Raw genomic sequence first — 13,978 nt, 5'->3', positions numbered from 1 at the left:
ACCTAATTTCGAAAATATAACATGAGAAGTTGTAATTTTTCTACTCTGAACTCAAATCTATTACCTATATGTTCTACTGAACCATGCAGACACAAGAGGATTTTTATTTTCTTGGAGTTTGCATGTATCTTCAAGGTCAGAACATTTGGTGGAGCGTTTCATCAACGTGGTTAATAAAATGGGTGCCTCGCCATTTCGATTACAATGAATAAATGTATCTGATTATCACAAAAATTATTTTTGAAGAGTAAGCACCCAATTAATATCCTGAAACATTCTGTAAAGACATGGGGGCACCTTTCAATTTCTATGGAGAACCAATGAATCCCTTTTAATAACAATCGAAGAACAATTTCTTCGAATAAGATTAATTACTACATAGAGTGCTCTGAATTCTACTAGTATTTGTTGAATCATCAATGGATGAGTAAAAGGACATAATCATAGTTTTGGCGATAATCATAATTTTGTTTGTCTCTAAATTAGTCTCCTCCCCTACCATATTTTGGGTTACCTTCACATGTTCCATTAACAATCATTTTCGTCCATTGGATATTATTTTGCCAAACAAATCAATCTAATTAATCAATTTCTAATTCAAATTATTAATATCCTTACCCTGTGTTTGGATTGAGAGAAATGGAGAGATAAGAAGAGAATAAATGAGTTTCTCTCAATTTCTCTTGTTGGGATTGTTAAGAGGGGAGAGAAGAGAGGGAAAAAAAAAGGTGAGTTTTCTCTCTCCAAAAATGAAGAGAAATCCATTTAAAATATTTTATAATTCCAACGATCTCTTTTAAGATATTTTAAATTTTCAAAATTGTCCCAAGTTCTCTCCTGTCAATCCAAACGTGGTGGAGAGAAATTGAGTTTCTCTTCCCTTCTCTTCTATTCTCTTCTCTTCGTGAATTTCTCCTCTCTCCACTTCTCTCAATCCAAACATGGTCGGATGCATAATCTCTCTTTGAATTTGTAATCATTGATATTTTACCTAGAGAGCTGCCGCCACTGCCACACCAACTGTGTGCAATTCTTTGGTGATTTACATAAGAATTGATGTGGCATTAACAAAAGTTGGCATGGCAATAGCAGGTCTCTTTAACTAAAGAGTATTGGGGGTAGTATCTTGGGAGAGGTCTTAAGTTGAAACTCCCTCGTTGCACACACCCTAGGATTTGGGCAAGATATGGTGCTCTAAGAGGCCAATTGGCTCGCCCTTGTTAGTCGGATCTATGGTTTGAACACCCCATCATCTAAATAAAAAATAGGCATGGTTTTCACACAATAAGCCAAATACTTATGCAATAAAGCATGGCTAATGGACATTTACCTATTCCCCAACATGGTTTTAAATCTTGTTTGAAGGATTTGGACACATCCAATCATCTCAACATCGTGCAACAATGATATTGATATGCATGGTGTCTCAATCTTCACATCATCTTGCAAGACAAACGATATTGATATGATAGATTTTTATTAAAATAAATTGTTTTTTAGAAATTTATATATATATATATATATATATATATATATATATATATGGGTCAGGTTCAAGGGCCGTCTGAGAAACCGTCTAAGAAAACTTTCGACGGTAAATAAAATTTTAAAATATGGGTTAGAAATTTTGGATTGAGCTGATTTTTTGTGAGGATGATCTCTATGATGGGAAGATCATCCAAAAAAAAATCAGCTCAATCTGAAACTTCTAACCCCGTTAAAAGTGATTTAGAATGTGGACCGTCGATTTTTTACCACTTTTTATCACTAATTTGTAAATCACTTTTGATGGATTTACAAGTTTCTGATTGAGCTGATTTTTTGTGAGGATGATCTTCTCATCATAGTGACCATCCTTGCAAAAAATCAGCTCAATCCAAAACCTCTAACCCTTATTTTGAAAAACGAAAGTTTTCTTAGACGGTTTCTCAGATGGCCCTTGAACCGCCCCCTATATATATATATATATATATATATATATATATATATATATGGGGCGGTTCAAGGGCCATATGTAAAAACATATGAAAAAACAATGGTTTTTCAAAATATGGGTTAGAGGTTTTGGATTGAGCTGATTTTTTGCAAAGATGGTCACTACGATGAGAAGATCATCCTCACAAAAAATCAACTCAATCAGAAACTTCTAAATCCATCAAAAGTGATTTACAAATTATTGACAAAAATTGGCAAAAAATCAACGGTCCATGTTCTAAAGCATCAAAAAATTTCTAACCCATATTTTGAAAATTTATTAATGTTACATTGTTTTTACATATGTTTTCTCATATGTCCCTTGAACCTGACCCATATATACAATAAATAATAATAAAAACATGATTTTATGACTAAACACCACCAAACCTACCTTATTTTATTAAAAACATATAATTATTTTGATTTAAATATATTTTAATCTATTATTATAAAACCGAGTTAATTGTTGCCTCGAACGACTCAATTTGACTCATCTGAGACAACTCGGTATCGCCCACGATAGAGCTGCGACGTCAAGCTGAGTTTTGAAACCATGTTCCCCAAGCATGATCTAGGTTGCATTAGATTCATTGATAATTGAGTTTACTAAACACCAAAAGAATTATTAGATACTGAGGGGATCTTTCTTTATTTCCACACTTCATCAACCGGACACATTGCAAAAGTTTTCATTTTAGTTGGAATATTGGCATACATACAACATACAGAGACAACTGATGTCAAGTAGAACCAAGACATGGTGAGTGCGTCTCACCTCTCAGCTACAGAGGTTGGCTATGCACTCCACCGTCCAGGTTTGGTTGCTCTTTCCATATCCGCCCAGTAACCCGTAGTTTCAGTTCCTTCCTGTCCCCACCAGAAAAGAAAAGTGCCATATTACGTTGAATAATGAGGCCATCATTGCTGTCCCGGACCTTCTTGTGGCAATCACGGATGCTTCGAGGTGTTCCCTCCCATATAAGCTTTCGTTCATTTGCCCCAACTTCCAAGCTGTAACTGAAATTCCGAGCCTCATTTTCATCGCCCATGAAACGGAGGAACGCCATGTAGACAGGGGCCATACCTATTTGGAAGGCTTCAAAGTGCAAACAGAAGTATTGACCAAAGCAATTGAAGACCTAACAAACAAAAAAACAAAAAATTGAGCCCAAACAAAACAAAAAAAAAATTGAGTATTCAAGATGGTTGTTCTCATCCTTTTGTGAAACTGAGGGAACTAGGCAATCTTGAAATAAAAAATATCAAGAAAGATACAGTAGTGCCTTCAAATTAATTTATTCACTACAATCTATCTTTCACATCTAGAAAACTTTTAGTTTTACCTATAGTTAGACCACTAGAGATCGACCAACCAATAAATTTTGACCTATGCTCCATCCAAGATGTTGCATAACAAGTGAATGGTTTGAATCGACACATAGGTGGTCCACATGTACTAATATATGGTGAAAAGCAGAAAAGCGTTAGCAGTATTTTATCCTGCATACATGGGCGTCGTCTAGCCCTATCCACCATACTGTAATATGTTCACCAATTCCTCAGTTATCCAGTATTCCATATAAGCCCAACTCCACGGTTGAGGCTCTCCATTAACATGACACTTGGGATTTAAGGGGAAAGATAAAAAAGCAGATTTCATCAAGATCAGTTCCTACGGAAACACATTTTCCAAGAGGTACATTTCTCTTGGGAATCCCTAGCATTTACCGTATTATATAGATACCAATAAACAGAAACTAAAAATGAAAATCATACTTACTGTTAACATCCAGGTGGCATTTTCAACCTCTCGGGGATTAGACTTCACGTATCGATGGTTGAATGTACATCCTGTGTGCATGTCTACCTTGTGATAATCCCTCAGATGGGAAACCAAGAAAGGGATGTTCCCAACAACAGAGCACTCTGAACCAGCATATGGGCAGTTGTATGGTCTGAAGTTACACAAAGCCTCGTGCTTGAGCTTGCTATAATAAGGGAAGATATCGGTGCAACCCAAAGAAAAGTACTTGCAGGGAAGTTCGAGTGACTCGGCCACTTTCTCCAATGCTAGACACCTGATATCTCCTAACTCCTGTCTACAAGTTGGGCACCGATTGTGAACCCTTGTTTTACAGGTGGAGCACAGTGTGTGCCCATTGTGGCACTGCATGAATGCTAATGTGTTAGCTAAGCAATTAACCCTTTTTTGTCGTCTGTTCTTTAGCTAAGTAGAATTAGCAAGCAGAGTACAAACTTAAACTAAAACGGCAGAAGACAACATGGCTCTCATTGCAATGCTAATCTCAGGTCAACCATTGATCCAATCACAGAAATTCCTAATAAAGAACAAAAGGGGGAAAATAGGGTATTTTAGAAATACCCACAGTTAAATTGTTTATATTAGGTTTACACCCCTTGATCATAATTCGACGTTGCATTTTCTTGATGATTTAATGGTGAAATTTTAATTTTCCTTTCAAAATGCTCTTCAAATACTTAAATTACTAAATCAAAATTTCATTGTTAAATCATCAAGAAAAAAAGCAACATTGACTTACAGTCAAGGGGGGTAAACCTAAGCTTGCATTCTGCAAGGGGTTAAACATAATATCACTAATTCAATGGGAGGTATTTCTAAAATGCACCAAAAAATAAACAAGGTGAGATACAAATAAAGAACAAAGGGAAAAAAAATCGTGAACTTTTCTTAATCATTAAAACCTAAACAATCTTATTCCAACAAGTATATGAAGGTAATCCATGACAATACAAGAGACAAATACTATATCTGGAAAAAGAATAAAAAAAGGAAAAAGAGTAAAAGCAAAAGGGGAAATGAAAGGAAACAAATGAAAGAAAAGAATCATATCTACAAAATGCCCAAAAACAATGATTTATCTTTCAAGAAAGAGTAGAGCTAGAAAGAACTCCCAAAAGAAAATAAAGGCAATGAATTGAACATAGAACAGAAATGAAGCCAAAATAAACAACCAAAGGACAAGAAGATAAAATCACAAAAATCTTGAAAAACCCATGATATATTTCAACCCTATTACATTCCCTGCTGATTCCCATCATTAATTAATCTATTTTTCCTTTTGTTTTAATGCGCAACATTGATTTTTTCTGGTTCACATTTAACATCAGAAGGACCCTTAACCTTCAAAAAACAAAGCCCATTACTCCCCAAATGCATAATCTTAACTCACCAACCAAAATCCAAATTACACATCACTATATATATATAAAAGGCAAAAACAAAGATCACCCACGAACCAAATTAAATACAAAATATCTGAAACTCCATCACAAACAAATCAACAAAACCCCCAAAATGTCAAGCCTCTATAAACTCACCAAAGCATAACAAAGTTTCAAGACCAAAGTGCACCAAAATCAACTTCAGATAAACAAATATTTCACAATTCATGTTCTAATCTTCCCCCCAAAAAAACTCTCCAAATGCACGAAAATTTAGAAACCCAAATTTAAAATTGGGCAAATAACAACCTTGCATCAACAAATTCTTCAACACACACTCTCACTGTCTCCCCAAATATACCCAACTCATCAACCCAAATCCAAAAATTTGAATCCCAACATACCAAAAAACAGATTAAACAATATGTTGAAAGTCAAAACCAAAAACTCATACAAGAACCCATCTTGGATATATATTTTTTAAACCTGCAAACCTATAAAGCATCAAATTCAACAACCTAAACCCATAAAATCCAACAATTCTCCCCCCACCCACAAAAAAATAAATAATAATAATAATAATAAATTAATTAAAAAAAAAATAAAAGAAAACTGATAAAACAGAAGTATGAAATCTCAAAACCGAAAAATCAAGCAAGAAAAAAATAATATACATGATGGAAACCCAGATAAGCATTTTCCATAAAGAATCAAATTCAACAACCAAAACCCATAAAATTCCCAAAAAAAGAAAAGGAGAAACAACTAAAAATGATGGATCAAAGAACTGGCCTGATGGATTGGAGGGTACATTGAATTGGTGCAGACCGGGCACTCAAGCAGATCATGGACGCTCGTTGCTGGAGAAACAGCAGAAGAGACAATATTGTTGTGGGGCTTTAACGAGAAGATATGGTGATGGATTTCATCATCGTCGATCCCATCCGAGGATGAGATGCATTCGGTTCTATCCAACTCCATTCATGCACAAATGTAATCGATTCTTGTTGATGGGTTTTCTTCTTTTATTTTATTTTTTGTTCGATTCTTCTCTCTGTATTTCGTTAGAGGTTAGACGAATCCTATAATAGAAGATAAAAAAAAAAAAAAAAAACACCGACCAAGTTGCAGAAATCAAAGAAAAAGAACAAATAATGAGAGAGAGAGAGAGTTCTATTATCACATTCGAAACATCAATTATCCGTAAGACAAATGATGGAAGGAAGGGTGGGTGTTGAGTAAAGGGTGTCAATAAGTGGGTTTGGGCCGGGCTTGGATGAGCCCTGACCCAGCCCTAAGCAGGGTAGGCCTCATTTAACCTAAGTTGGCTAAGCCCATGCCCAGTTTTGATGGGTCAAGTTGATTTACATATATAAAATTGGCTAAACTGACTTCCTACGACATTGCCTTCAACAATGTACTAAAGTGGTGGTGTGCACATAACCATCGATGTTTCCTCGAGATACAAGTGAAAAGTATTTATGGTTCTACTCACACCACCACGTCAACGTAGTGCTGTAGGATGCCTAAGTTTGGTCCTACCGATGTCAAATCGGATTTGCAACCATTTTTTAAAATTTACCAAAAAAACAAAAAACTAAACTCATGTCTCTTTTGAAGTTGGTTGGATTCGTTTAGTACTACTTTTCATCAACATAGGGTACAATCTTCATTCGAGTTGAAAAATTGGTTGGTCAAGAGAATGAACTTATCATTTTATGACATACTTCAGTTTTTTTTTTTTTTTTTAAATCACACATATATAGTACACATATATACAATATAATAACGGATCAAAGTGACATTGTTAGGCCTTATTCCGCCTAGGCATGGTTTTAAAACTCGTTTTGACGTCTCGTCTCGTCCATGAATGATATCGAGTCGTGTTGGACGAGTTTTTCGATACGTTTGAGTTGTCTCGTTCAACAATGAGAAAAATGAATCGTGATTTTAAATCTCATTCGATATGTTTGACTTGTCTATCCATCTCGTTGGTGGATGATACCAAGACATATCGGACGAGTCGTCTTGGATGAGAATTACAACCATGCACCTAGGTGTGCAACTTGGTTTGGTTTGAGGCCAAGTTGGAACTGAATTGACAAAACTTGGTTTGGTTCGGCTCAGTTTGCTTCTATGGGTTGCCAATATTCTCTCTCTCTCTCTCTCTCTCTCTCTCTCTCTATGTATATATATATATATATAGGTGGCATTTAGAGGCCCTAAAGAAAACCAAACATTGTGCCAAACATTTTTTACATGTATGGGTTGGAAGTTTTGAAACGGTCTGATTTTTTGTGAGAATGATCTCTATGAGGAGGAGATCATCCTCACTAAAAATGAGCCTATTATGAAACTTCTAACCCATCAAAAGTGATTTACAAAATACAGGCGGTCCATGATTCTTTAACTTATAAACTAGTGTTAGAAGTTTCAGAAAGATCTGATTTTTTGTGAGAATGATCTCTTTACCATAGAGATCTTCCTCACAAAAAATCTGCCCAATCCTAAACTTGTAACTCCTATTTTGAAAAATGTTTGACACTCTTTAGGGCCTCAAAACGCTTTCCTATATATATAAATACATATATTGTGTGTTAGATAAGGGTTCAATTTAGTTTGATTTTGTAGATACATGGGCTTCGAAATCTTTGGGGAGGTTTAAACTCAATTATGTAGGTTAAGGAATCACCACCATTCAATTAAGATGTGAATGAGCACCATAAATAAGTTTTAAAATTATATTTTTCTTAGATTGTATGACTATCACATCCAAAGGATATAGGGGTTTTTAGTATACCTAGAGAATCTAAGGTAAAAAAGTTCGATTAAGGGACAAGAAAGGTGTTAGACACATTGTCCCTCCCATCCAAAGATGATTACTAAAATGACTATTAAATGAAATTTTAAAACTAATTTTTTTTTGTTGAGAATATAAAAGATGATAGAAATTAAGAGATCAACGAACTATAATTCGATCTACAAGCAAGAGAGATTAAGATGATGAGCAAATCATAAATCAAAGTGTATGCTTGCTGAATTTTTTTGTGAGCTTGGGATTTTGATGAGAATCTACTTGGATTTCATCACTAGAAGTTTCAAAGTAAGAGTTTTTCTCTATTGGTTTAACCCATAGGCAATGTTTATGAGTTGAACAAGACCAAGAAAGGGTCAAAACCTTATGCATGAGGTGTTATCCACGTTAAGATAATTTTTTTTTTCTGGTTTAGAATTAAATGTAGGTCTATAAGAGCCTACACCTTGGTTCAATAGCCATTTTGGATGTAAGTATGTGTATGTGTGTATGTGTGTATGCATGCGATGGACTCATCAAGAGAAAATTACCTCCAAGGAGGGTTTATTCTCTTATTCTATTGCCATCAAAGAAAAGTAAAATAAAAGATAATTATTATAGAAATTTAAAGTTCAAGGTAATGTAAATAAAAATAAAACATTTACGTTATGAAGTTTAAATTACATGAAAATTATTAAGGACTTAAAGAAGATTACCTCACTAGGAGGGATTACTCTCTACCCCTACATTACTAAAAGCATAAAGAATCAAATAACACTAAAAATAAATAATAGGGAGGTAAGAATAAAGGGATTATAATTGGGGTTGTGCTAGAATTTCTCCCACCTTGGTCTTTTTCTTTCTTCTTCTTTAGATTTGGCTTCTTAGGAAAGTGAGTGACTATTTGGAAAGAATTTTGAAAAGGCTTGTGAGCTTTGAAAAGGGATTTGGACAGAGTTTTAGAACTCCATTTTTTATTTATTTATTATTGTCTTGAATGGGTTTCCTATTTATAAGATTTTGGGATACCTTTGGGATAGATTTGTCATAAATCTACCTCATCTACCCCTCATTTAACTAACCTTGATGGTCTTTTACTCACCCATGGGTCAAACTAATCAAGATGATCAAAGGATATGTTAGTAAAACCCCAATAATTTCTAGAAAATTCTTTAAGGGAGGTAAAATGATAGTATACCCTAGGCTTTGAGTCAATTGAAAAAGAACAAGGTCAAATGACATGTAAATTAGTGCATGATTTTGACATTCTAGACTTTCTACCTAATTAGGTTTCTAACAACCTAAGGGTATGAGTATCTTTGCACACAAATTCTAGAACATTCTCTTGGATGGGTAAAATTGTCTTACTCCCTTGAATTTGATTAATTTACATTGAATCCTCTTTGAAGGATGAACAAGGTTGGTGGTACTAAAGTAAATTACTTTTAATAAGTCTTAACAAATTAAGGTTATGAGAGTAATTCTACCTAAGTGAAGACCAAAGATGACTTAAAGTCAATTGTAGAATAAATGAAGATTTATAAGAAGACTTTGGTAGAAAAATTAAAAAGGGATAAAGCATGGGTATTGAAGTAATTGAGGTGGATTTTTTTGAAGAATAAGCCAATTAGAGGGGAATTTAAGGAAACATGTACTCTAAGCATATTTGTAAGCACATAGATTTTAACAAATTCAACCGAATAGGCCTTGGGTGAGGATATTGGAATGCTGATTTTTGCTAGAAAATATAATTTACCCAAGGTTTTGTTAGCAAAATGCACAAGGCCATGGGTCACCCACAACCTTGAGGAAAATTCCTCTTGGTCGTGGGTTGCCCAAAGCCTAACTTAATTTGAGCTTAAAAATGATTTGAAGAGTTGGGCTCTACTAAAGTGGGTCTCACTCGATCCACTTTGAAGCATTTAATTGGGATTCTCTTTACTAGATTTCAAGAGCTTTCGGGCTCAATCCAAATAAATTGGGGTGTATACAGGTTCTATACAAGCTTGATTTGAGAATCGAACCAAATTGATCGATTCTCCATTTTCTTAACCCGAATCGATTCTCAACTTGTTTCAAACCACCCCAAAGCTATGGGTTTAGTTCGATTCTCAGTTTGAACCAGGCCAAGTTGCACTCTTCATCCTGTCCTAGATTTAATGAGCTAAAATGTTTTGATCCAAGGTCCTAAATCATATTTTTTTGATAATCCTAGGTATTTGTTGACCCAAATCTACATTTGTTGCTTTTTTCTTATAAAAAAAAAAAAAAAAACAAAAAACAACTTAGGGTGTGTTTGGAAGCAGAAGTTAATTGGAGTCAAAGTTGGAGTTGGTTGTGACTCTGAAGTTTGGCAAGTCACTACAAATTACAAAATATTGTTCTCTCAAAAATGTTCATGTTGCAAAAAAAAAAAAAAAAAAAAAATCATGAACTTGATTCTTCTTTTTTTTTTTTTTTGTTTGTGATGAGTAAGCTAGACTTGATCCCACAACCTTCGAGTCCTTTGCAATATGTCAAACCAACTAAGCCATGGATCTAAGCCCCCATAAACATGATTCTTATTTGAGAAAGACTTTCCTTCTAAATTTCATGGAAAAATTGAGATTCAAAAAAAAAAAAAAACATGTTTTGAGGTTGATTGAAGGTGTTGAAAATGGATAACTACCAAACTCTCAAATTTAGAATTAAAATTCAATAGTGAAAAATAACTTCTTCTTTTTTCAAAGTGGTTCTTAAAAAATTTGTTCACATCTCTTTGGCATCAAATCATGTTTGTGGATGTCAGAATGTAAGCTCATGACTTATAGTAAGATTTGAAATCTTATTAAGTTAGTCAGGTCATCTCGACTATTCTTGTTTTCGTCCTGTTTATACACCAACTTGGATCGTTGGGCCCATCGGCTGCTCTATCTACCTTTGTATTTCAATAAAATCAAACAACTCAATAAACAATGGAATCCCCCTCCAATCTTGAAAAATCAGCACAAAAATCTACATGCCTTTACCTTGATTTTGAGGGTTTACAAATGCATTAATTTGAAATAAACCTTACATTGTCTTTACTATTATTAAAAGGTGGCATGTGCAAACTCACATATATCAAAAGGGCTTATATTTAAAAATATTCATCAAAGGGTGTTTGAAGATTCCATGGAAAAAAGAAACCTGTAATTTTTAAAACTAAGAAGAATATATAGTGGTAGGGGCAATTTTCTTGGGTTTTTTTATTTATCAAAATAGCCCTAAATATATTTAATTTTAAATATAAAAGTAAGGGTATTTATGACCACTCAAATTTTGGTGCTGAACCACTTCTACTCCACCTTCTCTCATTATGATACTAAAGATATTGAGAGATACCCAAATCTACATCTATTTCTAAGTAGGTGGCATATGGAAACACACGTATTCTTAGTGTGTGTGTGTGTTTTTTTTTTTTTTTTTTAATTTTATAATATTAACCAAGGGAGATAATATAAAAATAAGTAGTTTTGTAATTTTGGAAAACTAACGTGATCATTGAGTCAAGCTTAGGTCCCATAATCCCAAGAAGAATAGAAGATGACAATAAGTTATAAATCCATCAATTTCTAAATTTCCTTAAATTAATTTTAAAAACTAATCAAATATTACATAAATACTAATTTTTATAACTTATTTGCAAGAGCACAAGTTGTTTCTTTGAAGAAGAAGAAGAAGAATTTTTTTTACAAATTCCAATAAGAAATAGTATTACGATCCTATATTGGGGTTCTAATATTGATGATGTGGTTGTTGCCGAGAATGATATCAACTCCATCAATAAACACAAAGCGTTTCTCCACAATCGATTCAAAATTAAAGAACCTGGTCTTCTAAATATTTTCTTTCACAATGGAAGTGGCTTCATTGGAGCAAGTCCTACTACATTTTCAATGGAACAAAACTTAAAGCTTACTCATTCTCATAGAAATATACTATTGGATCCATCCAATTATCGTCGTTTCATTGACCACATCATATATCTCACGATCACACAGCCCAACATTGTTTATCCGGTACTCATCAGGAAACATGAAAAAAAATGTAATATATATTAACTTTAAAAAATATGAAATCATTTATAATATGAAAAAATGGTAAAATAAATCGATTCCAAGTATTTACAGCCACCCATCGAGAAAAATCAAATGATTCTGATTCCTATTCAGTTCGATTCTTTTTAGACCCAACTATAATCGAGTATTGAAATAGGGATCCAAAATTATGGTTTTCGATTTCGGTTCAGTTCGTGTTAAATGGATAACCCCTAACTCGTATGTTCACACACAATTTCGACCGCGTAAATATAAAATCCACTAATCAGGAATTATCTTAGAGATTAATAAATACTTGAGATACATCTTCTATCCCTAGACTCATGGAAAAGGAACCAAAGGCAGAGCCATAGGGGGCACCTGTCCCCCCTCAATTTTTTTGGATAATTATTTACTCCCCATGTTTTTGGTCAATATTAGAGAATACCCATATATTTGCAAAGACATGCCTCCTCAAATGTTATGAAGTGTCCCTTATCAAACTAATGATAATGATATGCCCCTCCCAATTTTGATTAATATTAGAGATAGCCCTTGGTTTTAAAACTGATTACAACCCGCCCCTCAGATTTTGATCATGTTCGAGTCTTCGTGACATTGGTTTTAAAACTGATGACATGCGCTCCTTGACCTAGTTTTGCTTAAGAATTGATTTAAATGACTTAAATACCCCTATATTCATATTTTATCTCAAAACCAACCTTCTCCAACGTGTCTTTTCACCACTTTTTCAACCTTTAAGCCTCAAGAGTAAGATATAATTTTTATCGTGTAATATGATGGAATTTTGCATTAAAAAGTTAAGGGTATGTTTGATTGCATGGAAAGTGACTTTCCATGGAATTTGAAATCCATGAAAAAATAGTTGTGGAAAATAGGTAGGGTTGGAAAATCAAATTCCATTGTTTGATTTTACTTTGATAAAATCATGGAAAAATATGAGAAAAAAGAAGAAGAGGAGGAGGGGGAGAGGAAGAAGAAGATGAGGAGGAATAGGGAGGGGGGAGGATGTGGCGGCGATGACAGTGACGATGGCGACGGAGACGGAGACGATGAGGGCGGAGGCGACTGCGATGGGTACGGCGGCGGCGACGGCGACAGCGACGATGAAGGTAAGTGAGGAAGAAGATGGGAAAATGTGGTGGTGATGGTGGCGACAACGAAGGTAAGTAAGAAATAAGATGATGAGGACGATGGGGGGAGAAAGTGGTGGTGGTGGTGGCGAAGGAGGTGAGAGAGAGAGAAGGTGGCCGGAGATGATGATAATGGAAACGGAGATGACGACGACGAGGTTAGTGTAATGGTGGTGGTAGTGGTAGGGAAGAAGAAGATATGAGTGGGGAAGAATTGGGGATGAAAAATATGGGTGGATTTCACTTTCCCACCCATATGGGTGGGAAAGTGAAATCCATGTTTTAGTGGACTTTTTGAAGGGGGTGGAAAATGAATTTCCATTTTCATGTGCAATCAAACACTTGAAAAATGTCATTTTCCATGAAAATTGATTTTTCACCCTATTTTCCATGTGCAATCAAACATACCCTAAGGATTTTTGCACGATATTAAAATCGATGGATTGAAGGAGAGGTTTAATAATAGTCAATCGTAAAGTTTAATAAGTTAAAGATGACAAAATTTTAGATTGAAATTGTCTTCATTCTTAAGATTCTACCTCCTTCAACCTTTAAATCTCAAAAACAAGATAGGATTTTGAAAAAAGTAAAAAAATAATGAAGTTTTTGATAGAAAAGATTTTTTGAATTATAAATTATGCAAAAAGAACAGTGATGATAACGGGTAAGATTATCTATAATATAAGAGACAAGTGGATTAATTATTGTTTAGATATACATCGAGAAAGACATTATTAATAATAGAGAGACATTACTAATAATATTTGATAATAAGACGATTATTAAATGCA

At 34.3% G+C, this 13,978-nt stretch overlaps 1 protein-coding gene across 1 annotated transcript; it reads right to left on the bottom strand.

Annotated features, from left to right (window-relative positions):
- Positions 1-2,599: 2,599 nt before the first annotated feature.
- LOC147390927 (E3 ubiquitin-protein ligase SINAT5-like) lies at positions 2,600-6,354 on the bottom strand. The gene is given in 4 exon segments (XM_086459521.1): positions 2,600-2,779; positions 2,781-3,116; positions 3,758-4,144; positions 5,974-6,354. Coding segments are annotated over 4 exon segments (936 nt in total). The 5' UTR covers positions 6,163-6,354; the 3' UTR covers positions 2,600-2,755.
- Between the last annotated feature and the right edge of the window lie 7,624 nt (positions 6,355-13,978).

This window comes from Akebia trifoliata, chromosome 11 (genome assembly GCF_017979445.1).
Source record: "Akebia trifoliata isolate Shusen 1 chromosome 11, ASM1797944v1, whole genome shotgun sequence".
In the NCBI taxonomy this organism is placed as follows: domain Eukaryota; kingdom Viridiplantae; phylum Streptophyta; class Magnoliopsida; order Ranunculales; family Lardizabalaceae; genus Akebia; species Akebia trifoliata.
Note: the sequence above shows the minus strand (reverse complement) of the source record. Positions and strands in the feature narration are given on the sequence as shown.